At 49.6% G+C, this 26,167-nt stretch overlaps 1 protein-coding gene and 1 pseudogene across 1 annotated transcript; one reads left to right on the top strand and one right to left on the bottom strand.

The window, feature by feature from the left end:
- Nucleotides 1–17,247: 17,247 nt before the first annotated feature.
- On the bottom strand, nt 17,248–17,820 carry LOC104282646 (olfactory receptor 6C75-like). Its single transcript, XM_009880760.1, has one exon. The coding sequence runs from the start codon at nt 17,818–17,820 to the stop codon at nt 17,248–17,250; it is 573 nt and encodes a 190-aa protein (XP_009879062.1).
- A 2,836-nt stretch (nt 17,821–20,656) lies between these two features.
- LOC104282645 lies at nt 20,657–22,427 on the top strand (annotated as a pseudogene).
- The last annotated feature ends 3,740 nt before the right edge of the window (nt 22,428–26,167 follow it).

Here is a 26,167-nt window from a genome sequence, read left to right as displayed (position 1 = left end):
AGCTGCTTCCAGCTGACCCCTTGGTCTCGCCTGCTCCCCCTGGCCAGAGAAAGAGACGGATGGAGCTGGCATGGGAGCATCTCTGCAGACAGTGGGGTTTCACCACTGCTCTCTTTCGTTCTGTCACAGCCCTCGAGCCCCTGGTGAACGACGCTGAACCCTCAGCTGAATCCCTGGCAGCTCAGACCTTGCTGATCCTGGGAACACCAAGGAGGCAGCCAACATCAGGATGGTTCCCACAAACACGGTGCCGCGGGCTCTGCAGAGACAGGGAGAGGTGAAGGTCTCCTGTGGAAAATGACTGCATGTGAATAAAGCTGGAACACGCAGCCTGGTCCCGTGGTGTCCTTCACACAGGGAACACCCTGAGCGTGCTGAGCAGACAGCATCATTCCTAGTGTCTACTGCTGCCTGTAGGACTGCTCATCCCTCAGCACACCCTGGCCCCACTCTTGGTTTACAACAAGCCCTTCTTTGGGCTTTCTCCCAGAAGAAGCCATGTTTGTTCACCCCTGTGCAAGTCTTTTCTTTAGGGAGGCAGAGGGCAAAGGGGAGATGGCGGACCCTGGAGAAATCGGGATTGCGGGCAGAACTGCCCAGCGCCCTGACTTCCCGGTAGTCCCTGGCAGCACAGCACACCCTGACCCAGGGTGTCCTCGCAGCAAAGTCCCAGCAGCGCTGCTGGACCACAAAACCCACAGGGGAGGAGGATGGAAGCTGTAGCTCACCCTTCCTTCCCCTCTTGAGACATGCCGGGGCGCAAAAAGGCACCAACGCTCGGCTACGCTGCCGAGTCGCCATTCGTCCTGGTGTTCTGAAGTGGTGACCTCTGGGCATGCTCCTGACTTGCACGTCCTTGCCCACGAGCCAGGGTAGAAGTTTCCCTGTGTGGAGGGAAGAGCTGTGGCTGCATGCCCTGCCGCACCTCCTCTGGGCTGCTCGCCCGGGTTGGCAGCCCTTTCAGCATCGGGGCTTTTTTTTCCTCCTTCCCGAGGGCTTGGGGGAAGTGACCGACTCCCCCCTGGCTACACCCTCCTTTCAGGTAGTTGTAGGGAGTAATGAGGTGTCCCCTCAGCCTCCTCTTCTCCAGGCTGAACACCCCCAGTTCCCTCAGTCTCTCCTCATAAGACTTGTCCTCCAGACCCCTCACCACCTTTGTTGCCCTTCTCTGGACGCACTCCAACACCTCAATGTCCTTCTTGTCATGACGGGGCCCAAAACTGAACACAGTACCCGAGGTGGGGCCTCACCAGTGCCATTAACAGGGGGACGATCACTGCCCCAGTCCTGCTGGCCACACTATTCCTGACACAGGCCAGGATGCTGTTGGCCTTCTTGGCCAGCTGGGCACACTGCCGGCTCATATTCCGCCGGCCGTCCACCATCACCCCCAGGTCCTTTTCTGCCGGGCAGTTTTCCAGCCACTCTGCCCCACGCCTGTAGCGCCCATGGGGTTGTTGTGACCCAAGTGCAGGACGCGGCACTTGGCCTTGTTGAACCTCACACCACCACCCTCAGCCCATCAATCCAGCCTGTCCAGATCCCTCTGCAGAGCCATCCTACCCTCAACAAGATTAACGTGCCTGCCTAGCTTAGTGTCATCTGCAAACTTACTGAGGGTGCACTCAACCCCCTCGTCCAGATCCTTGATAAAGATATTCAGCAGAACCGGCCCCAATACCGAGCCCTGAGGAACAGCGCTTGTGACCGGCCACCAACTGGGTTTCACTCCATTCACCACCACTCTCTGGTCCCGGCCATCCAGCCAGATTTTTACCCGGAGAAGTGTACGTCCATCCAAGCCGTGAGCAGCCAGTTTCTCCAGGAGAATGCTGTGGGAAACGCTGTCAAAGGCTTCGCTAAAGTCAAGGTAGACAACATCCACAGCCTTTCCTCATCCTTGGTCACTCTTTTTCCCCTCACATCAAATAAAGGATGGAGATTCTCCTTAGTCCTCCTTTTATTGCCAATGTATAGAAACTTCTTATATTGTCCTTAACAACATAAGCCAAATTAAGTCCTAGTAAGTCTTTGGCCCTTCTAATTTTCTCCCTACGTAGCATCACAACATCTCTGTAGTCCTCATGAGTGGCTGCCCTTTCCTCTAAAGGCCACTGTCCTGGTTTGAGGTAAGACAGAACCCATTTTCTGTTCAGTAATTTTACTTTTTAGCTAAGCCTCTTCTAATTACTAAAATTAACAGCATATTGTGCAGAAACTGTTCACTCTCAGAGTGATACGACCTATGTCTATAGTTGATGCCAAGGAATGGTACGCAGAGAGGCTCTCACGTCCTGCTGTAACACCCAAGGCCAGCTCACTTTGTTACTTGCCCCATTGCGGGGTTGGAAGTGGAGAAGTGTAGAGGGGTCCCACCTGTGGGGAGGAAGGAATAGGACAGGTGACCCAAAACTGACCAACGAGGTGTTCCATCCCATCTGCCTCATGCTCAGTATAAAAGCTGAGGGATCAAAGGGTCAGCCCTCTTTCTTCAACGGCCGGCCTCCTAGGTGGACTCTGTCTTTGATCCCAATCTGTGCATTCCTGAATCCAGATCAAGAATCCAGGTCCCGTCTATCACTGAGTCCAGTCTGGGACTTCCCCAGTGCCAGCTGGTGACGTGATCATCATCCTGGGAACTTGATATGGTTTTGTATAGATTTCATTATTTCCTTTTTATTATTAATATTTCATTGAAGTAGTTTAGTTCCTTCTAAACTCATAAGTCTCTCTCTCTCTCCCTCCCATCTCCTCGGAGAGGGAGGTGGGGGAGACCATCTGTGTTCTCCTCAGTGGCCAGTCCAACCCGAACCATGACAGCCATGAACTCTCCTTTTATCCCTGAGTTGTGACCATAGCTCTCCGTTCAGCCAGGCCCATCTTTTTCCCCGACAGCTCGTCTTTCAGCACATGGGGACAGCCTGCTCCTGCGCCTTTCACACTTCCTTCTTGAAAAGCATCCAGCTTTCCTGGACTCCTTTGCCCTTCAGGACTGCCTCCGAAGGGACTCTGTCAACCAGGGTCCTCAAAAGACCAAAGTCCACCCTCTGGAAGTTCAAGGTGGCAGTTCTGCTGACCCTCCTCCTTGCTTCTCCAAGAATTGAAAACTCCATCATTTTGTGATCACTGTGCCCAAGACGGCCTCCCACCATCACATCACCCACAAGTCCTTCTCTGTTCACAAACTGCAGATCCAACAGGGTGTCTCCCCTAGTTGGCTCCCTCACCAGCTATCTCAGGAAGTTATCTTTCACACATCCCAGGAACCTCATGGACTGTTCCCTCTCAGCTGTCTTGTATTTCCAGTAGATGTCTGGTAAGTTGAAGTCCCCCACAAGGACAAGGGCTAGCAATCATGAGACTTCTCCCAGCTGCTTACAGAATATGCTGTCTGCCTCTTCATTCTGGTTGGGCGGTCTGTAACAGACTCCCACCATGATATCAGCCTTGTTGGCCTTCCCCCCGATTCTTACCCGTAAACACTCAACCCTATCATCACCATCATTTAATTCTAGACATTCATAACACCCCCTAACATAGAGGGCCACCCACCGCCTCTCCTTCCTTGCCTGTCCTTCCTGAAGATCCTATAGCCATTCATTTCAGCACTCCAGTCGTGCGAGTCATCCCACCGTGTTTCCATGATGGTGACTACATCATAGTTTTCCTGCTGCCCAACGGCTTCCAGCTCCTCCTGTTTGTTGCCCATGGTGTGAGCGTTAGTGTAGAAGCACTTCAGTTGAGCTAACGATGCCGTCACCTTTCTGCTGGGAGAAGCCCTAGTTCCCACGTGACCATTCCCAGGCGCAGCCATAGTTTCTAACCCATCAATGACCCTCACATGTCTGCTGCTGCATGGATCTCCATCCCCTACCTTCACTGAGCCAGGAGACCGAGGGACCTCACTAGCATGCTGTCCCACGGACATTGGCATGCCACCCCCAGGCTTACCTCTACAGAGCCTGGTTTCATCCCCTTCCCCCTTCAAATCTAGTTCAAAGCCCTTTCGATGAGCCCTGCCAACTCCTGCGCCAAGAACCTGTTCCTCCTTTGAGACAGGTGTACCCCATCAGTCCCCAGCAGCCCTGGTGTCACGTAAAAATGGGCAAATCATTTTTATGCAAGTTTAGGATGGCTTGGCCAGGATCATTTTGGCTGACCAACTTGTTTGTGGTGGAATCAGCACGTTGTTTCTTCTCCACGTTTGCTAATTATTGCTAAAGATGGGGTTCTGCACCAGGATAAAATAGTATCACCAAAAACGAAGTTTTGTCATTGATAGATTGTGTTCAGTGAAGATGATCTACCTGTTGCCATGGAAATTTGACTTGCAAATCACATCAGTGCTTCTTCCCAGGCAAATACTGTGCAACAGTACGTGGAAGATCCCCAGGTACTTAACGAAGGGAAAGTTCCAAACGAATCTGCTTTCTGTGAGGGTATGTTCAATTGAAAAGCTGAATAAATTTGAGGAGAGGTCTGCTTGCAAGTTCACACATTCTATTTATCTGCAACACTTTGATGTGCATAAATAAATTTTTTTCTTAATTCATAGAATCATAGAACGGTTTAGGTTGGAAGGGACCTTGAAGATCATCCAGTTCCAACCCCCCTGCCATAGACAGGGACACCTCCCACCAGACCAGGTTGCCCAAGGCCATGTCCAACCTGGCCTTGAACACCTCCAGGGATGGGGCCTCAACAACCTCTTGGGGCAACCTGTTCCAGTGCCTCACCACCCTCAAAGGGAAAAACTTCTTCCTAATGTTTAATCTAAACCTGCCCTCTCCCAGTTTAAAGCCATTCGCCCTCATCCTATCACTCCATGCCCTAGTAAAAAGTCCTTCCCCAGCTCTCCTGGAGCCCCTTTAGGCACTGGAAGGCCGCAATAAGTTCTCCCTGGAGCCTTCTCTTCTCCAGGCTGAACACCCCAAACTCTCTCAGCCTCTCCTCATAGCAGAGGTGCTCCAGCCCTCGGATCATCCTCGTGGCTCTCCTCTGGACACGCTCCAGGAGGTCCATGTCCTCTGTATGTTGGGGGCTCCAGAGCTAGATGCAGTACTCGAGGTGGGGTCTCGCCAGAGTGGAGCAGAGGGGCAGAATCACCTCCTTTGACCTGCTGGCCACACTTCTTCTGATGCAGCCCAGGATATGGTTGGCCTTCTGGGCTGCAATTGCACATTGCCGGCTCATGTTGAACTTCTCATCCATCAGCACCCCCAGGTCCTTCTCCTCAGGGCTGCTCTCCAGCCAATCCCCACCGAGCCTGTATTTATGCTTGGGATTGCCCTGATCCTTAAGTTGGCATGTGCACAGCGCTCAGAAAACTCCATTTTCCTGTACCTGATTGCTACGAAGATAGGAAGGGGCTGTGCATTTGGGGTGTGCCACCTAAAGGTGAGTCCTTTATCCGTCTGTGCAAGACTTCTTCCCCTCACCTAGGGCTTCGCCTGAAACCTGCGTACATGAAACTCACAGTTCCTTAGCAAAGAAACTGCGAAGGGTTTTGAAGCCTGAGGGCCCTTCTCGGCAGCTTTGTCAGCCGAGCTGTCTGTCCGTTCCCTCGCTGGGGTGGAGTGTGCCGATCAACACGCTGGCTGGAACGTCATCTGCTCGTGGCAGGGAGAGTTGGGCCACAAAGGTGGCCTGTTGCGGTTCACGTGGCGCGTGGCGTCTTCCCTTACGCGTTTAGCACTTGTGAGGATTCATGGGGTTTTGACTAGCATCAGTCTGCCCGTGTGTTGGGTTTTTGGTTCTGTCTGTTTGTTAAACGGTATGTCAGCGGCTTTTACCTCACTCTCCTTGAACCTTGCTTTCTGTTGAGATCTGAATTTCTTTCTTGGCTTTTACCAAACAAAACCAGAATTGCCCACAGTCCTTCGTATGATTTCTCTCCAATGCCCGTGTGAATTCTTTGATGTCTGCTAGGAAGGTATTGCTTCTTCCATGGTTGGCCAGCACTACTGGATGAGTCACCTGTGATGAACTCATGTGCTCGGTTTTGCATCTGGATACATACTTAGCTTCCACGTTGACTAAAGTCCTGCTTAGAGCAGCAACTCTTGTTATGAGTCTCAGGCGGCAGGGTGCTGTTCCTGCTCTCTCCTTCTGGGTGTGACCCGACAGCACGACCGCTCTGTCTTTTCCTGTGTTGGTCCTTTGGGAAGTGTGGGACAAAAATGAAAGGCAGATTCCTGTAGTTAACAGGATCTCTTGAGGTGTTCTGGTTTTGCTTTGCGCATCACTTCTGCCACGTGTCCTGGGCCGTGACTAGAAGTGTGAGGATAGAATCACAGAATCATAGAATTGTCTAGGTTGGAAGGGACCTTTAAGATCATCAAGTCCAACCATCAACCCGACACTGCCAAGTTGCCACTAAACCATGTCCCTCAGCACCACGTCAATCCGTCTTTTAAATACCTCCAGGGATGGTGATTCCATCACGTCCCAGGGCAGCCTGTTCCAGCGCTTGACAACCCTTTCAGTGAAGAAATTTTTCCTAATATCCAATCTAAACCTCCCCTGGTGCAACTTGAGGCCATTTTCTCTTGTCCTATCACTTGTTACTAGCGAGAAGAGGTCGATCCCCACCTCTCTACAACCTCCTTTCAGTTAAGGGTCTCCTTCTTACCATCAACTATGCTTCTGTCTCCCCATTTGGAACAGCCAGAAAGACAGAACACCGTGCACCTCTTGTGAAAACAGGTAACGCTCAATGGTTGCATGCGGTTGATGCGTAGTTGCTTGTTGTGTAGGAAAGCTGTATGCCAATTTCATCTTTTGCGCCTATGCAGCGCCTTGGCGATGTCACTGTGACATTCAGAGAATATTGTTTGAATCCAGTTAATCTGTTTGACATGATAGCAAGTTTTAATCCTGTTGCTAGAGTTAGCTGGAGTGAATTTGATTTAATTGCCTACTTGGAGTAGGTCACGGCTGAGAACTATTCTCTCTGTTGAGAGTGTTTTGAGGAGCAGCTACTAAATTGTTGTGACTTTGAGCTTCTGAATCTGTGCTTTATTTGTAGTTCTGGGAATCCACTGTATTTCCTTGCTTGGTCGGGTGAGAGCTGAAAGAGATCCTGACCTGATAACTGAGATAGCCATGTGTTCACATGAGAACAAGATGTTCTTGAATGTGAAAATCTAAGGACAGGAATGTGAAACTAGTGAAAAGAACGCCAACAACTTTCCAGTTCTTAATGTTCCTTCAGGACTAAGATGAGTCTATTTTGACTAGTTCCCTTTAAGAAAAAAAACCTCCACTGAAGAAGTGAAAACAGCATTTCACAAGGCAATGCTTGTTCTGCATCTTCTCAATGAAAAGAGCTGTTTGCCTTCTCTATTTCAGCAAGAACAGTCGGCGACTGAGAGTGAGCATGGAGGTATTCCGTGGGTGGAGTAAAACTTGTCAATGGAAATAGTTCACATGACTGGAAGTAGTGTCTTCCTTTACTTGCAGTCTCCAAATATTCCTTGAGTGGAGCAGATGAGCTCCCCCCCAAGGATTTAGGGGGATGGAAAACAAAGGAGATGTTGTAGTGGGTGCCTACTACCAATCACCCAGCCAGGATGAGTTATTCTGTAGGCAATTAGGAGAATTTCTGGATCGATATCCCTTGTCCTGATGGGAGATTTCAACTTCCTAGACATCAGCTGGGAATATCATACTTCTATGACGAGCAGGTCTTGGAAATCCATGAAGTTTGTAGGAGATAACTTCTTGTCACAGATACTCAGTGACGCAACTGGGAAAGACGCCCTCCTGGACTTGCTAGTTGTGAATGGAGGAGGACTCGTGGGGGATGTGATGGTAGGTGGCTGCCTTGGCCACAAGGATCATGGTGGAGTTTAAAATTTTCAGTGTAATAAGAAAAAAGGACCAGATAGTTGCTACCCTGGACTTCAAAAGAGCAAATTTTAAGGTATTCAGGGAGCTGAGAATCTGCTTTTGAGGGCTTAGGAGTCCACATGTGCTGGTCAGTCTTTGAGAACTGCCTTTTAAAAGCAGAGGAGGAGGCAATTCCACTGTGTCATATGTCAAACAAGTGGGGCAGAATCATAGAATCATCGAATCATAGAATTGCTGAGGTTGGAAGGGACCTTTAAGATCATCAAGTCCAACCATTAACCTACCCTGACAACACCACCTCTAAACCATGTCCAGCTTGGCTGAACAGGGAACTCCTCGTGGAGCTGAAGAGGAAAGAGAAATTGTATGATCTCTGGATGCAAGGTCAGGCTTCACGGAAGAGTACAGGGCTGTGCTTTGTACGTGCCAGGAAAAGACCATAAAGGCCAAAGCTCAACAGAGTTGAAATTCGCCAGTGCTGTATCTGACAAGAAAGGGGTTTTTTTTCAATACATGAAAAGCAAAAGGAGGTCTAAAGAAAACATTGGAGCGATTCTTGTTGCAGATGGTCATCTGACTAATAGGGATGAAGATAAAGCGTTCAATGCTTTTTGTTTTTCCTCAGCCTTTAACAATACTGATAGACCTTGGGCTGCCTAGTCCTCTGAGTTGGAGGACCACGACCGTGGGAACAGTGGCTTTCCATTTGTGGACACTGAAATTTTAAGGGCCCAGCTGTATCGGCTGAATGTCCATAAGTCCATGGGGCCTGATGGGATTCACCCCAGAGTACTGAAGGAACTAGCTAATGTTATGTCAGGACTCTTCTCGATCATCCACTGAAGGTCTTGGGAGTCTGTGGAGGTCCCCGCTGACTGGAAGCTAGCCAATATTATTCCGATCTACAAAAACACATGAGAGAAGACACAGGGAACTACAGACCTGTTAGTCTAACCTCAGTTCTTGGAAAAATTATGGAGAAGATTATACTGGGTATTACTGAAAGGCATTTAAAGACCAATGCAATCATCAGGCACAGTAGAAGTGGGTTCACAAAGGGAAAGTCCTGTTTAACTGGTTTGGTACCCTTCCACAATAAGGTCACACCACCTAGTGGATGAAGATAAGGTGGCGGATGTAGCTTTTCTGGATTTTAGTAAGGTTTTTGATACTGTCCCTCACAACATCCTTCTGGACAGATTGTCCAACTGTGAGATGAGCAGGTACACGGTGCACTGGGTGAAGAACTGGCTGAACAGCAGGTCCCAACGGGTTGTAGTGAATGGGGCTACATCTGGCTGGCAACCGGTCACCGGTGGTGTTCCTCAGGGCTCAGTCCTAGGGCCAGTTCTATTCAAAGTTTTTAGCAACGATCTGGATGCAGGAGTCGAATGCACCATGAGCAAGTTTGCTGTTGGTTCTTTTGAGGGACAAGAGGCCTTGCAGAGGGATCAAGATAGACTCGAGAATTGGGCAAACATTAACGGTGTGAAGTTTAACAAGAACAAACGTTGGATTCTGCACCTGGGACAGAATAACGCCAGGCACAAGTATAAATCAGGAGAGGAGTGGCTGCAGAGCAGCGCTGCAGAAAGGGATCTGGTGGGCAGCAGGCTCAACAGGAGCCAGCAGTGAGCCCTGGCACCAAGAGGGCAAACTGCATCCTGGGGTGCATCAAACACAGTAGAACCAGCCGGTCAAGAGTGGCCATCATCCTCCTATATTCAGCATTGATGCAGCTTCACCTTGAGCACTGTGTGCAGCTCTCAGCCCCACCATTTAAGAAGGATGTGAAGGTCCTCAAATGCATCCAGAGGAGAGCAACAAAGCTGGTGACGGGGCTGGAAGGCATGTCCTCTGAGGAGCGGCTAAGGACTTTGGGTTTGTCTAGTTTGGAGAAAAGGAGGCTGAGGGGCGACCTGCTTCCTGAGGAGGGGATGTGGTGAGGGAGGTGCTGGTTTCTTCTCCCTGGGATCCAGTGACAGGATGCATGGGAATGGTTCAAAACTGCATCAGGGGAGGTTCTGACTTGATATTAGAAAACATTTCTTTACAGAGAGAGTGGTGAAACCCTGAAACAGCTTTTCTAGAGAGGTGGTCGGTGGCCGGTGCCTCTCAGTGCTGAAGAGGCATTTGGACAATGCCCATAATAATATACTTTAACTTTTGGTCAGCCCTGAAGTGCTCAGGCAGTGGGACCAGATGATCATTGTAGGTCCCTTCCAACTATTCTATTCTATTCTATTCTATTCTATTCTATTCTATTCTATTCTAAAGAATCATAGAATAGTTCGGGTCAGAAGAGACCTTCAAAGGCCATCTAGTCCAACCCCCCTGCAATGAGCAGGGACATCTTCCCCTAGATCAGGTTGCTCAAAGTCCTGTTCAACCTGATCTCGACTATCTCCGGGAATAGGGTGTCTACCACCTCTCTGGGCAACCTGGGCCAGTGTTTCACCACCCTCATTGTAAAGAATTTCTTCCTTATATCTACTCCAAATCTCCCCTCTTTTAGTTTAAAACCATTATGCCTGGTCCTGCTGCAACAGGCTCTGCTAAAAAGTTTGTCCAATCTTTCTTATAAGCCCCCTTTAGGTACTGGAAGTCCACAGTGAGATCTCCCCGGAGCCTTCTCTTCACCAGGCTGAACAACCCCAACTCCCTCAGGCTGTCCTCACAGCAAAGGTGTTCCAGCCCTCTGATCATTTTTGTGGCCTCCTCTGGACTCGCCCCAACAGGTCCACATCTCTCCTGTGCTGAGGGCTCCAGAGATGGGCACAATCCTCCAGGTGGAGTCTCACCAGAGCAGAGGAGAGGGGCAGAATTCCCTCCCTCACCCTGCTGGCCACACCACTGGGAATGCACCCCGGGATGCAGGTGACTTTCTGGGCTGTGAGTGCAGATTGCCGGCTCACGGCCAGTCGTGCATCCACCAGTACAAAGTCCTCAATCCACTCGTGGCCCAGCCTGTCAATACAGTGATACCAGGGTTTGCACCAACCCAGGTGCAGGACCCTGCACTTGGCGTTGTTGAACTTCTCGAGGTTCACATGGGCCCACTTTTCAAGCTTGTCCAGGTCCCTCTGGATGGCATCCCATCCCCTCGATGTGTCAACCACACCACTGAGCTTGGTGTTGCCCACAAACTTTCTGAGGGTGCACTCAATCCCACTGTCTATGTCATTGATGAAGATATTAAACAGTACTGGTCCCAGTGAGGAGCCCTGAAGGTCACTTGTCTTCTCATAAGTGTCCAGTGCCATTGGAAGTGCCCGTGGGTATCCATTTGGCTGCCAATAACGTCTGCATTCGCAATGTCTACAGCGCTGCCTCCCACAATATTCTTCTGTCCATGTTAGTATGTTAGAGTCTGCATGGCTGAACAACAAGATCGATGAGAAACTGGCTGGCTCATCTGGTTCAGAAAGAGCAGTTAGTGGACCATACTGGGAGATTTGTGACAGGTGGATTACCATCGGGGTCCATCTTGGGACCTGTTCTGTTTGACATCTACACAATGGCCTGGAGGCTCGCTCATTGAGCGTGTGGAAGACGCTAAGTTGTGGGGGAACCAGTCAATAGGATCAAAAGCAAAGCAGTCATCCTGGGGGACTGAGACGGGCTGGAGGAATGGACCAAAAGGAATCTTGTGGAGTCCAACAAGGACATCAGATTGCTGCTGAGTATCTTCCTCATCGCTGCTGTTCTCCTGCCAGGATGCCCGATCTTTCAGTTTCAAGGTCTTGAGCACTGTGCTGTGCCTGCGCACCCACAGCACTTAGATTTTTCTTCTGGAATAACTACAAGTTTAGTTCACTGGTTAATATTTAGGCAGATTTATTTCACCCAGAAACAGCCCTAAGACATTTGGACTAGTGATTAGCAAGTGAGGGCTCCAAGCCTCCACGCGTATGCATTTGGGACAAGGTGGGTGGCATAACCTCGAAGGACAATGCTTAAGGCCGCCATGATCATTGCTAAGTCTTTGCTCTCTTTTGTATGATGAAAAAAATAACTTGCACTTGTGTCTTTGTTTTCTGAGTGTCTTGTCCTAGATTTTCTGATTCTAGCCTTATCTTGATCATCTTAAAACCATTCGGAATTTTCCTTTTGCTTTTCCAGATAAGACTTCACAGGAGACAGCTTGGTCCTTGGTGACCAGCTAGAGAGATAACCAGAAACTGATCACAAGAATGGTCTTGCTCACGTATGGTTGACACGGTCAGATAACCACCAGAAACTGACGTTAACCAAGTTTGTTTGAAGTGTATTAACTTTAAAGAAACAAAAAAAAAAAAAAATCCTTGTTACGTTGTGTGCTCATTAAAGTCAGGAAGCTTAGCAAAACTCTTCCTAGGAGCAAATGTCCCCTGTTAGCTACGCTGTGACTGTATAGAGAACCAGAGGGAATAATAGGGTCATCTTTTTTTTTTTTTCTGCACTGTAGCGAGAACTCTTGGGAAAATTACTCAGTGCAAGAAGTAAACCCAGGAATACAGTTTCTTGGAGTTTTAATGGGGCCTGCTGAGAGTTATTAGAGACGAAGCTACCAGAAGAAATCTAAGCATCTCTCCCTGTGGTGCTGACTTAGAAGGGAAAGTCAACGAGCCTGGTTAGAGGAAGGAAAAGGAAGGAGACAGACAGATCTATTGCCAAAGAGCCGCTGATGGCGTTTTGTCAAATAATAAATGCGTATCTTCAGTCTCACGCTGGTGACCTGGCCGTTGTCCCTGCTGTCCTCCATGCCATATACACTCTCCCTGTCTACGTCTATTTCTTATACCACTGCGCATTTCCCCCCTCCATTCATTGCTATGGAAAAAAAAAATGCTATTAAATTAAATATAAAGCTCTAATATTGCTATTAAACAAAACCTGCTGATTTCCTATGAGCGAAATCGCTCAGCTGTTTGTCCCAATATTAACCATCGCCCTTCTCAGACGTGTACTCTTGATGAATAGTGAGCTGCAGGTCAGTGGGGACATCAGAGCCACGTGAGTCAAGCTCATCTCCAGTGACCCAGTCCCCATCACCCCCACTGCCTTGCCTGTCCCGACCTCCCCAACCTATGGTTCCCTGAAAAGCCGCTCACGCAGGGGTGGGGAATGGCCAGACAAGGGTACAACTCAAAATAACTCAAGTGCAATCCCAAAATGCTTTTTCCGTGCATCCCATGATGAGACCCATACCTCTTAAGTCATAACAGTCAAGGTGATCTGGGAACCCTCTCCTGTTTACTTGTCTTGATGGATTTACCCCCTGGAGAAGAGGGCTGGTCACTCTCCTGTCAGAGCCCTTGGAACATCTGGCTCAGGATATTTTGGGGGTTTCCCACTTGCCATTGTTCCTCTGTGCTCCTTTGTGTGTGTAGAGACCAAACTTTTTATCACATCACCTAACAGTATGTGAGCCCTTCCCATCTGTCCGATTCTCCACAGTAAGTTTCTTGGCCAGTCCTTGTAATCCTGATGTCCGTTTTTCATGTCCCTGTAACCCTTGCTTGGTCACACACATCTTGGTGCTTGTGGGTCAGTGATTACAAGGGTCAGAGTGGGAAGAATTCACTTAGGAAGTTCATGAAAATTAAATCAACTTCCTTGTCCACTGAGGTTTGGTGAACCACATCCGTTTCCTACACTAACAGGGAAGAAGCTCCCTCTCCTGACCTTCCAGCTGGGGATCTTGGGGGCCTGCTTTAAGAAGGTCCAGAAAAGGTTGCCACAGACTTCAGTATAAACACATCCACCTACTTATTCATAACTATATCTCATCACAAAGCAGAAGAGTGACTTAGATGCCTAAATACAAGCCCTGAGAATCATCTCAGGTGCTCTGGATTGGGTCCAAGTGAAGCTGAAAGGTGGGAAGAGAACACAGGATTCTGGCTTTCTTGCAGTAGCGTCTGGGATACCCTTGTCCCGTCACCGGGCACCGCTCTGTCTTGTTTGCATCCTTCCATTGGATGTTTATGAACGTTAATAGGATCCCCTTCAGCCTTCTCTTCTCCAGGTTAAGCCGCCCCCGGTTTCTCAGCCTCTCTTCGTAGGAGGGAGGGTCCAAACTCTTCAAGATCTTTGTGGCCTCTTTCATGATCTTTGTCTTCCTTGTACTGGAGAGCCCAGAACTGGACACAGCACTGCAGATATGGCCGCACCAGTGCTGAGCAGATGAGATCCCTTGACCTGCTGCCAACGCTCTGCCGAAGGCAGCGCAGGATGCTGTTGTCCTCCTTTGCCACAATGGCACATTGCTGGTTCATGGTCAAGCTGTTCCCCTTGTTGAATGACAGAGGTTCCATTTCTCCAGCCTGTCCAGGTTCCTCTGGAAGGTAGCGTGACGCGCTGGTGTATCAGCCACTCCTCCAAGCTCTGTTAACTGGTGCCTGTCGTACCTGCTGTGCCTGTTGTACGTTGAACCCCAGGATGCTGTTGAGGGTGGCTCTGTCCCATCTTCCAGGTTTAACAGCTCTGGCACAAGTACCACCCCTGAGGCACAGTGCTGGGGTTGTGCCTGGCCCGATGACTGCCCTCCAGCTGGACTTGGTGCTGCTGGTCACAGCCCTCTGGTCCCGGCTCTTCAGCCAATTTTCTATCCACCTTGCTCTCCACTTACCTAGCCCCGTTCTTCATCAGATTGTCTAGGAGGATGTTACAGGAGACAGTGTCAAACACCTTGCTAAAGTTGAGATAGACAACATCCACTGCTCTTGCCCTCATCCATCAAGCCACTCGTCTCACCATAGAGGTCTATCAGACTGGTTAAGAATGATTTCCCCTCCATGAATCCATGTTAACCACTCCCTAGCACGCTCTTCTCCTTCACATCTCTGGAAATAATATGGAGGGTGATCAGAGGGACCCTAACCAGAGGGACTGGTTTGCATCTCCTGCAAGAAGGCAAAGGATCAAGAAGCCCAGAGCATGGGGAGAGAGGTCTCTGCAGTCTGGAGTCCTTGAAACATGCCTGTGGGGGAGGTTTGTGCCGTCTACCCCCAAGCAATCCCCTCCTGCCACGCTCCTGGGAGAGGACCATGCACTGGGCGAGCTGGAGGAAAGTGTGTGATACTGACCGGGAGGTGAGGACCAGTTCCCGTGGTGGCACAGTGCCCAAAAAATCCCCATGCCAACACAGCCCCACTCCCATGGCCGTGGTCCCCTGGGACTGTACTGTCCCTTCGTGCCATCCCACCTCCATGGGAGTGATGGTGTCCCCAGCCAGTCCTTGTGCAGACAAGGCTGGGGGACCACCAGGCTCTTGGGTCATGGGACTGTGCTGTGGTTCATTCCCCGCTTTGGGAGTAGAACAAACACGCTGCAAAGCTCAGTCAGATGTGGCTCTCCATATTCCTGCTCTCAGGACTTGGAGAAAACCCTCCGCCGGGCAGGACACTGTTTCTGAGGAGTCCCTGCAAGCACTGCGATCAGCACAGCCTCAGCCATGATCACCACGCAGGTCATCCAGGAGGGCAGGGAGTGGAGCAGAAAGCCCTTTCTTTGGGTACTCAGGTACCCCAGGAGTGCACAAAATCTCCGTGGGGATCCCTCCAGGTCAGTTCGAAGGAATTCCTCTGTCATGCGGAATTCTTGATCCACAGCACCTCCAGCCTTTTTTCTTGGAGTTGGAGCTTGGGGTCCCAGAAGACGCAAGGTTGGTACTGCTGTAATCCCCGTAGCGTGACCTTCTCGGACAGCAAGCAGTCATGATGCACAGATCTCTAATGCAAAAGGAGTTGACACCTGTGGGGAACCAGACATTAAAGGCCCACCACTACCCTAGGATCTGGAGCAGAGATGGTTCAAGGTCTTTCTGGCGAGGAAGGAGGCATGAGAAGGGAAGTTTGCTCATCCAAGAGCTGAAGGTGTTGAGGCACATGGGGCCTCCCCACCCTATGCACACAGAGGTCAAGGATGATGGGCAGAGATGCAGCTGGAGCCCGAGGAGTACAGCTGGAGTTGGGGCGTACTGATCTATCACGGGAGGGGGGGAAGGGTGTAGGGAGTGATGTTCAGGATTCTTTCTGGAAATGCTGTCTCAGACCCCAGCCATAACGAGGGCCATGCCTCACCACTCACCTTGCCTAAACTTCCCCTCTCATGTTGATGGCTCCTCATCACTGATATCTGGTCCCTAAGGCTGTGCGTCTCACTGGGCCTGACCAGAGGAGAGAGGAGAGCTGAGGTCCACTTGTTTTGGCCCATAAGGCCCATAATGACATCTTTAGCTGCATCGTAAGGGCAGACATGGAGAGAGAAATGATATTGGGATAAAGAGTTTGGAGAGCTCTTTAAGCGCAGGATCCCCAAGCAAGACTAGCAAGTTTCTTGTGACTCTGCTTCCCAGATCACCGTGGGACAGAAAGGGTCCCTCTGCTGAGGAGCTCTCATGGACAGACGTCCCCACCACGGGTATGTACACCTCCTCCAGGAGCCACTCCAGGTGCTGCAACAGCAGTGAGGGGAGGACCCTTGGCAGAAGCTGGACTTGAGGGACAGTTCCTCTCTGCAGGGGGATGTGCCGGCCAGAAAGCCTTCTTCAATTGCACTGGACCACCCAAGGAGGTGGACTGCATGTGGCCTGTGTTAGCACTAACCTCTGGATGGGCTGAATCACAGACCACCTGGCATGGATCAGCCTGCCCAGATGCATGAGTGCTGTGGACCACTGTGGGGAAACAAGACCCCTTTCAGATGCCCTCACATTCCCAGATGCCTCTGCTGGCTCCTTGTCCCAACACACCTCCATTTGCTCAAGTCAGAGATGAATATCACCAGAGAAACCCACACTCAGACAACGCCAGCATGATAGGACTTGGAAAGAGCTCTCATTTCAAGCTCAATTCCTCTTTTATCCCCACAGAAAAAGCAGAGATCCAACAGACAAGTACAAAATTTTATTCACGATTGATATACGCGTGAGCAGGGACTTTCCCACAGTTTCTTCTAAATTAGGCAAAAAGGTCTCTAAGGAACTGGGTCTTCCATCATCCTTTCTGTCTCACAAACATCCACAAGGCATGGGAACCTGGACCGTACCTGGTACGCAGCTTATGCCTTCCCACGCTTCATCCTCAGCAATTCACAGAGGGACCATTTCTACACCAAGGTCTAAAACATACTACAAAGTCTGGGTGGAGGCCAGGGCTTTTCTGAGTCCTTTCCTCAGGGCCTCCCTGACCTCCCTGTTCCTCAGGCTGTAGATGAGGGGGTTGACCAGGGGCGTGAGGACGGTGTAGAAGAAGGAGAACACTTTGCTGAGGTGCTGCAGCGGGCCTGTTCTGGGCAGGACATAGACAACAAAGAGGGAGCCATAGAAAATGGCGACGACGGTGAGGTGAGAGGAGCAGGTGGAGAAGGCCTTCTGCCTGTCCATGTTGGATGGGAGCCTCCGGTGCGCAGCTATGACTCCAGCAACGGGGTAAAATCACAGAAGAAGTGGTCGATGGTCCTGGGGCCACAGAACTGTAACGGGGGCAAGAGAGAAGTAAGGACCGTGGAGACCAGCAGTCCCAGGAGCCAAGACCCAGCCACCAGCTGTAGACAGACCTTCCAGGTCATGAGGCTTGTGTAGAGCAGGGGCTGGCATATGGCCAAGTACCGATCATAGGACATGGCTGCCAGGAGGTAACACTCAGTCGTTGCCAAAGCGGCAAAGAAATAGAACTGAGACACACAGCCGTCAGCAGAGATGGTCCTGTCCCCGGTCAGGAAGCTGGCCAGCAGCCGGGGCAGGATGGTGGAGCTGTAGAAGGTCTCCAAGGAGGAGAGATTGCCCAGGAAGAAGTACATGGGGGTGTGCAGATGCTGCTCTGCCACCACCAGCACAACAATGAGGATGTTCCCAGCCACAGTCACCAAGTAGATGATGAGCGAGAGGAGGAAGAGTGCCATTTGGTGCTTGGGAACATTCCCTATTCCCACCAGGAGGAACCCCAATGGTGATGTCCCATTATCCCATCCTTCCTTCTCCATCACCATCACAGTTTGGTCTTCCTTTTGCCCCGTTGCAAGAGAGAGGTGTTTCATGAAGGACATACCTGTGTTTGCTTTAGAAAGAAGGTCTGAACGAGCCTTTAAAAATGACTCCGAATGAGAACAGCGAGTGATTCTGTACTATAGCAGACAACATACGTGGTTCTGTGAGAGGCTCCATCACTGGGGAAAGGTGAACAGGCTTTCCTAGCCAAAAGTCTGCTTCTGGCCACGTCCGCGAGTTGCTTCACATTGTTGCTGGGAGGCGAGGTTCCTACTTTAGCAGTCACCGAGAAAGTCCTTCTGCTCAGGCCGAGAGTGCTCTGTTTTGTATCTTCAAAGTTATCCCCTGAGCACCCAGCTGACGTTTCGAGGACGGAGAGCCCTTTGCTCTAAGACAGGGAAGCAAAAAGGTATCTCCCCCTTCCCTGAAAGATCCCTAAATGAAAGTGTGCAAGGCACAGCACACTTTCTCATCCCCCCCGGTAGAGATGGGCACTGCACAGGGTGAGGTATCTCAACTCTTGTTTTAGAAAGAGACAATTCCCCCCCTTCTCCTGCCCCGCTGGTAAAAACCAAGTCAAGGATTGCAAGCTGAGACGCACAACGGACTGTGCAGTGGCATTGTATGAGTGAGTGTCTAAAAGCTACGAATTCGGGGCTCTTTGGGGAGGAAAGGTGATTTTGTGCCGGGAGGAAGGGGCAATCCACTGGCAAAGACCCACTGGATAAATAACAACCCCCAGACTTGCCCCAACACCTCCACCACCAACTTGCACTCTTCAGCCTCAAGGGGTGACCTCTGTGCTGATGATGCTTGAGAGTGAAGAACAAGGGTCTCATCTATGGTCTTTTCTTCCCTTGGTCTATGCCCAAACTCTGACCCAGGGCTTGGGCATTGCTCTGCCCTTCTCCCAGCAGGTCCACAGTGAGTCTGCAGCATCATCCAAACGTCCTCTGCTCTGTGCAGTGTTCTGGGGTATAATGCAGGATTCAATCTCCCAAAGGTTTTCTTCTGCCTCTCAGCTTTCTAGGGATTACACACGGTGAAAACAATATAATTGACTCCCTGCTGGGATGGCAGCTCTGAGCTGCTGTAAACCTCACCGACACCTCCAGGCGGGGATGGTGTTCCCCATACCTCTGGAGCAGACCTCCAGCCTGCTCTCTTGAAGAGGTAAACTGAGGAAGGGCAACGAACAAGGGCATCCCAACTTGGTCAGCAGGACAGGGGAAACAGGATTTACCTCACCTGCATGCAGACTGCAAGATTTCCCTTGGCTTACGTGACCACTAAAGATGACTTTCATGGTCAGAGGAATCAGGGCCTGGGCCCTCATGTGCTGAAGTGAGCTCACTTGCTGATACGTACTCGATACGTACTTTGAGTTTGAAGTCCTGTGTCCTCCATAGGAGGTTGCTCCTCTGATGGAACTCCTCCCAGCTGCTTTGACTTGCACCTTAGGAGAAGAAGCTCCTCTGTCTCTGCCTCAGATGGAAAGGCACGAGAGGGTGGCCCACTGGATCTAGACATTTTTGCTGTAGCTGCTAAGGATGAGAGATTTCAATCCCAGCTTTTCTTGGGAGTCTCACACTGAAACCTAAGCACAGGGTGCCACCCAAGCTGGACGCGAGCCCTCCTTGTCCTGTCAATGCTTTGCTTCACAATGGAAGAAGGCAGCGCATCTCAGCTGTTGCAGGCTGTGTCTTCTTGACCTCCTTCCACCAGTGCCAATGGGGCAGAGTCACCCTGAAGCCCCATGTAGTGTCTCTTGTTCTCTGTGCAGAGGCCTCAGATACCCAAAGGCATCAGAAACCACCCCAGGAACCCATTTCCAGACTACCCCAAACCATTTCTCTGCACAGACTGCCATTTTTATGGTGTTTACCCTCTAGCTGGATCCGCTCCTCCTATTATTTAACACAATTTCCAATGAAGTCCTCAGTGGGCTGCACAGCTTTGGAAACTTGGGTGTCCACGTTGTGACGGGACTCCTACAGGCTAAAGTTGTTTGGAGAATAGACCCTCCTAATTTAGAAGCCCTGTGTTTCAGTTTCTCTCTCTTCTGTGTGGAGGAGGGATGCTCAGATGGAGTTGGAGCTGTGGCATCCACCTTTCCCATCTCAACACCCCGAGATTTGCCTCGGTGGAATGCTGCAGTGAGCAGTGTGAGCCAGGAGGGCCAGGCGGCAGGAGACAAATGTTCCATTGTCACCTCCAGCACACCCAACCAATCTCTCCCCATCGCTAGCAAGATAAGGGATTTGTCTTTGTGGACAACCCCAGCAACATGTGGAGTCTTTGAAGGACCATGATCCATTCCCATGGAAAGACCTGGGGCAGGACTCTCATACCACCTGAAGCAAGGGAGGTATTCGACCTTGACTCTACAGTTACTGTAGAGAGACCAGATCCTGTGAGCAGTGATTCATCCTACCCATCAGAGCCCAGAGGGTACCCAGAGGCCTTGGTGGCCCTGACCAGCCTCACCTGGGGCCCCCTCCCAGGCCTTGCCCATGGGTCCAGGAACAGGTTCAAGCTTTGTGTAAGTGACCTTGCAATTGCTCCCAGCTCTGATGCTATCTTGGTGATGTGCATCTCTCACCTGTGCTGTAGCCTTGTCCCTCATCTTGTCTCTGTCCCATCCCTGTCTCCTCTTGGTTGGACTCTGGACCCGGGTCCAGCGCTCACCTTGTCCAGAGCTGTTGGTGGACCCTGTGTGAGCTGGTACAGGCACAACCACAAAACCATGGACGAATTGCAGAGTATAAATTTATTTTTGTTACCTCACCAACCAGGGGATCCACAAAACTCGGGCAGAGGCACACAGGCACCATGGACCTGGGTCCAAGCCAGAGCATCACCGAACCCGCTGTTCTGGCCTGTTTTTCAGGGATTCACGCAGGCGTAATTTAGCACTGTGTCTTGATCTTCCCCGGAGCAGGGCAGGAATCTCAAGCATGTTCCATAGGGTGCCTCCAAGTCCATCACAGGCCTATGTTATCTATGTGTTATCTAAACACATACGTTCTACTTGTCCAACACACAAGGCCCAACAACAACTAGCACGATATACGTGGTTTTCAACACCCCAGCTGCAAGTCACCGGTGCGTGTTTGTAATCCTCCTCACCGGCCTTCCGTTATATTTCCGCAGACACTGTTATGAGGGACACTGTTACCACCACCCTGCTCTGCCTGCTGTGTTCAGATGCCGCAGGGCTGTGTCCTGGCTGGGGAGGGCATAGCCTGTGTTGTGGCCACCCTCAGCTCCAGGTTCATCCTCCCTCATGGAACATCTCCACACTTGTTGCTCCCTGAATCTATGACCGACGCGGTTTAGAAAAAAACATTTCCTGGAACTGTCAGTCATCTTGTTTAAATGTAAGAAGGAACTGGAATGACTAAGGAGTAGTTTTCAAAAGGTCTACAGATCATAGAATCATAGAATAGTCTGGCTTAGAAGTGACCTTTAAAGGCCATCTAGTCCAACCTCCCCTGCCATGGTCAGGGACATCCTCAACTAGACCAGGTTCCTCAGACCCCCGTCCAACCTGACTTGCAATGTTTCCAGGGATGGGGCATCTGCACCTCTCTGGTCAACCTGGGCCAGTGTTTCACCACCCTTATTGTAAAAAATTTCTTCCTTATATCTAGTCCAAATCTCCAATTTTTTTGTTGAAAGCCATCCCCCCTTGTCAAATCACAACAGGCCCTCCTAAAAAGTCTATCCCTGTCTTTCTTATAAGACCCCTTTAAGTACTGGAAGTACTCAATAAGGTCTCCCCGTAGCCTACTCTTCTCCAGGCTGAACAACTCCAGGTCTCTCAGCCTCTCCTCATAGAAGGATGGGAAAGGACCATCTCTGCTGACGGCTGTGTGGCTCAGTTCTATTTCTTTGCTGCTTTGGCAACGACTGAGTGTTACCTCCTGGCAGCCATGTCCTATGATCGGTACTTGGCCAGCCCCTGCTCTACACAAGCCTCATGACCTGGAAGGTCTGTCTACAGCTGGTGGCTGGGTCTTGGCTCCTGGGACTGCTGGTCTCCACGGTCCGTACTTCTCTCTTGCCCCCGTTACAGTTCTGTGGCCCCAGGACCATCGACCACTTCTTCTGTGATTTTACCCCGTTGCTGGAGCTGGCCTGCAGTGACACCAGCACGGCCACGCTTGTTGCTTTCCTATTTGGCTTCTTGGATGTGGTCTTCCCCTTCCTGTTCACGCTGGCCTCCTACGTGTGCATCATAGCTGCCATCCTGAGGATCCCATCCAACATGGGCAAGCAGAAGGCCTTCTCCACCTGCTCCTCTCACCTCACCGTCGTCGCCGTTTTCTATGGCTCCCTCTTTGTTGTCTATGTCCTGCCCAGAACAGGCCCGCTGCAGCACCTCAGCAAAGTGTTCTCCTTCTTCTACACCGTCCTCACGCCCCTGGTCAACCCCCTCATCTACGGCCTGAGGAACAGGGAGGTCAGGGAGGCCCTGAGGAAAGGACTCAGAAAAGCCCTGGCCTCCACCCTGAACTCCTGCTTAGTGGGGGACACTGGAAAATTGGGCTTACTTGGCTTACACTTGGGCTTACTGCTGGCTCACCAGGGACATCTTTAGAAGGGTTAAAGATTCAGCGCGCTCATGGAGTGGCAAGGGGATGAAAGTGAAAAGTCTCTGGTACGAATATGTACTTTGAATGGAATGTGAAAAAGATGGATATGGTGAGGTGGGACATTCCTTATACTGAGGGCTAGAATAAGGACTAAACCCACCCCTGCCCTAGTTCCTTTCCCTTTGGAGGATCAGGCTTCCCTCTCCAGCCCTTCTTCCCTGCAGAAAAGCTTTTAAACAATTCCAGGCAAGCCCCCAGCAGGGCTGGGATGGGGTGCCCTGGATCAGGTGTCCCACAGGTCTCTTCCAGAGCTCTTGGGTCACAGATGGACAGGCTCTGAAGGAACATCCCTAGCAAAACCTTGGAGAGGGCTCACCAGGGCTCTGTAACTGACCACAAGGAGACAAAATGATCCTGCGTCTCCTGTGATGGGCAAGTTCCTTGTGGAATATTGGAGGGGTCTTGGGGGACCATGCAGAACTTGTTCTGGGGTGTTTGAAGGCAATTGTGGGAGTGTGCAAAGTTCATGACAGTTGTTCCAGGGAAGGGTTAAGAATCTGGCTGAGTTGGAGAGGAGCAAGGGAAAATGGAGGACAACATCAAGAAGCTGCTGGTTGGGTGTTGGCCCAATACTCTCTAACAAGGTTCTTTTAGATATTCCATGCACGGAAGGGTGTAGTGTTTCATACCAAATTTCCTTTTCTTTGGGAGATCGTGGCTCTTATGTGGGATTTCTGATTTAACAGAGTGCCATGGCACTGGGCATCCCCCGTGGCCAGGAAGGAATACATGGGCTGAAGCCAGCTCAAGCCCGTTGCTCTCTTTGAAATTTTATTTGAATTATTTAGTTTTTATACTCTATGTTGGGCTGAGCCTTATATTCACTCCACCCATGCTGTTCTGGCTAACTCAGGGAGACACGTTTACACTGGCAGCTGATCCACTCAACCGACGTAACTGCTTGCCTAAAGCGAAGGCCATCTTCTGGCCGCCTTTGCGTTGAGATAAAGTCAGCTACTTTGCAACAATAAGATTAGTTTCCACTTTTGCTAACCGAATCAGTTAATATATATTCTCATATATCATTTTTACTTTGCTTTCTTCTAAGTATTTTTCAGTTTCAGACAGATGTTGAGTAGTGTTTTGCTTGAGAAAGTTGTCTCGTTGACGCAAGGTCACGCCACGTGCTACCAATGTTTGAAACGGTGCAAGGGAAAACATTGTTCAGTTGGAGAAGTTAACCAGCAAGTCTGCTTGATGATTTGGTCAAAAAACACATGTCACATTACAATGGCAAATGTCCAAAGTCTACATCTACATCACCAAGTGAATAGTAGCGAAGGTGGACACGCACACATCTAAAACTGTTGTCACACACTCACGTCTCATTACCATACATACATTGCCAGATGCAGTGTTTCATCCTGCATAATTCTGGAGGTTTAGGCATGGTAGGGCAGGTCCACCCTTGACTTGATAGCCGGTAGGTGCAACATTTCACAATTAATATGACCATGCAAATGATCTGCCGCTGTAGGTACCCAGTTCACTCTATTGTCAAAACCACGTGCGGCTTCTCCTGCAGTGTTATTAGAAGTACTTAAATTTGGATTATCTTTAGAACTCAGGGTTAGTGGAACATTATTGCCTACTGTCAGTCCTTGACCTCGTGCTATTACAGATGGTATTCCTCCTATAAATGTAGTTCTCAAGATGGGTTGGAACTTATCTTGGGTGTTGGACACGATGATCCTTATGGGGCCCTTCCAACTCGAGATACTCTATGATTCTATGATCTTCAGTATCTGAGTTGTCCCGTGGGAAACAAGAAAAGGAGGAACCCGTTAGAGGCAGGTTTTGGGCACCTTACAGTTATCAGTGTTGCCACGGTGATAAGGAAACACCACATCTTCCCGTAAGAGAAGACACCTAGGTCTTGGACATAATCCAAGCCTCAGTTATGGTTCACTTGCTCCCCTTAGTGCCTCGAGCATGCACTGCTCCTTCTCCTTCGTAAAACAAGTCACCCAGATCAATCTCTGAGCTGGATGTTTAACCACCACCTCATCTCCAGGACTTCAGTAGAGGTTCATTCCCTACAGCACTAATTATTCCTACTCCTGGGAGGATGTATTTCCAATAGGATCTCCTTGTCAAGTTTCCTAAGGTCGTTTACCTTCCTTGAGATTGGCAAACTGTTCTCCTTTTCACCTGTACTGCGTCACTGTTTGACAAAAACGGATACGCTCTTGGACTGAGCTATATCATAGATATTTTTCCAATGTGGTTTCCCCCATGTGCCTCTACCATTTACTCACCGGTTGGTTTTCATCCAATTTTTCATTGGTTTTTCACCCAGTGTTTTTCACTGGGGGGCACCCGCTCCTACGGCACGTGAGTCTATCTATAGACACAAGGGGCTCCTTGCTGCAGAGCCATCTCCACTGCTCCGAGCTCTGCCACCGATTCCTTCTGTGAAAGTTTCCTGGGTTTCTACCAGATATCGGGGAGGAGAACGGCTGGGAGTACTCCACGGGCATCCAAATTCACTCTACGCTCTCCCATAGCCTTCCATACTCACCCCATCACTGGTCCCTCAGTGGTGTATAGACAGCACCCGTCGCTGCCCCATAGTCATTTGCACTACACCAAGGGGTAGCGGCTAGATAGTTAAAATCAGATTTAAAACAGGAATAGGCACACATAATTTATTTTTTCTTGAATTAATGGCTCGGTAGTTGGCAGCCCTTCCTCTAGTAGCACTTTCTAAAACGGAGCGTGGTTCCTCTGGGAGTCCCACCAGGATTTAGAGCCAAAGGTAACGGGGGAATCCTTTCCACCTTGCACATCTTGCTGCCCTCCCCTTTGATAGCCCGTACCACCTACGCTTGTGTGTACCGTACACAGGCGTGTACGGCGGGTGGGTCCCAGAGAGCGTAGGGTGGTGGGACCTTGCCCTGACGATACACTATGCCTTAAGCCGTGAGCCTACACCCCGGATCGGGGGAAACTGAACCTAAAACCAGACCTTTGACGTGCTGCATGGCAAACTGTTAAGCTGAGATAGATATAGATGTAGATATTGATATTGATATTGATATTGATATTGATATGGATGATATAGATGATATAGATATATAGATATAGATGTAGATATAGATATAGATATAGATGATATAGATATAGATGATATAGATATAGATATAGATATAGATATAGATATAGATATAGATATAGATATAGATATAGATATAGATATAGATATAGTTATAGATATAAATATAGATGTAGATGTAGAGGCAGAGGTAGAGGTAGAGGTAGAGGTAGAGGCAGAGATAGAGATCGAGATAGAGACCGAGATAGAGATAGAGATAGAGATAGAGATAGAGATAGAGATAGAGATAGAGATAGAGATAAAGATAAGCCACATATGTGACCCTATTGCTCTAAAACATGTTTATTAAAAAAAAAAAAAATAAAAGAGGGAGGAAAAAGGGTTTTTTTTTGACCATTAATGAATAAAATAACTTTTTTTCGGAGATCTTTCACCTTTCATCTTTTCACCTTTCTGTCCTCTTTTTTATAATTTCTATTTCATTTTCTATTTGATTTTCTATTTATTTAATTTTCTATTTGATTTTCCATTTAATTTTCTTACTTCACTTTCTATTTCATTTTCCGATTTCATTTTCTATTTAATTGTCCTATTTAATTGTCTTATTTAATTTTCTATCGGGCGTGCATG

This window comes from Charadrius vociferus, unplaced genomic scaffold, assembly GCF_000708025.1.
Source record: "Charadrius vociferus isolate BGI_N301 unplaced genomic scaffold, ASM70802v2 scaffold943, whole genome shotgun sequence".
In the NCBI taxonomy this organism is placed as follows: domain Eukaryota; kingdom Metazoa; phylum Chordata; class Aves; order Charadriiformes; family Charadriidae; genus Charadrius; species Charadrius vociferus.
Note: the sequence above shows the minus strand (reverse complement) of the source record. Positions and strands in the feature narration are given on the sequence as shown.

What these genes read in the sequence shown, in the direction of transcription:
- LOC104282646 (XM_009880760.1), bottom strand. Translation starts at nt 17,820, where the DNA reads ATGGAGAAGGAAGGATGGGATAATGGGACATCACCATTGGGGTTCCTC.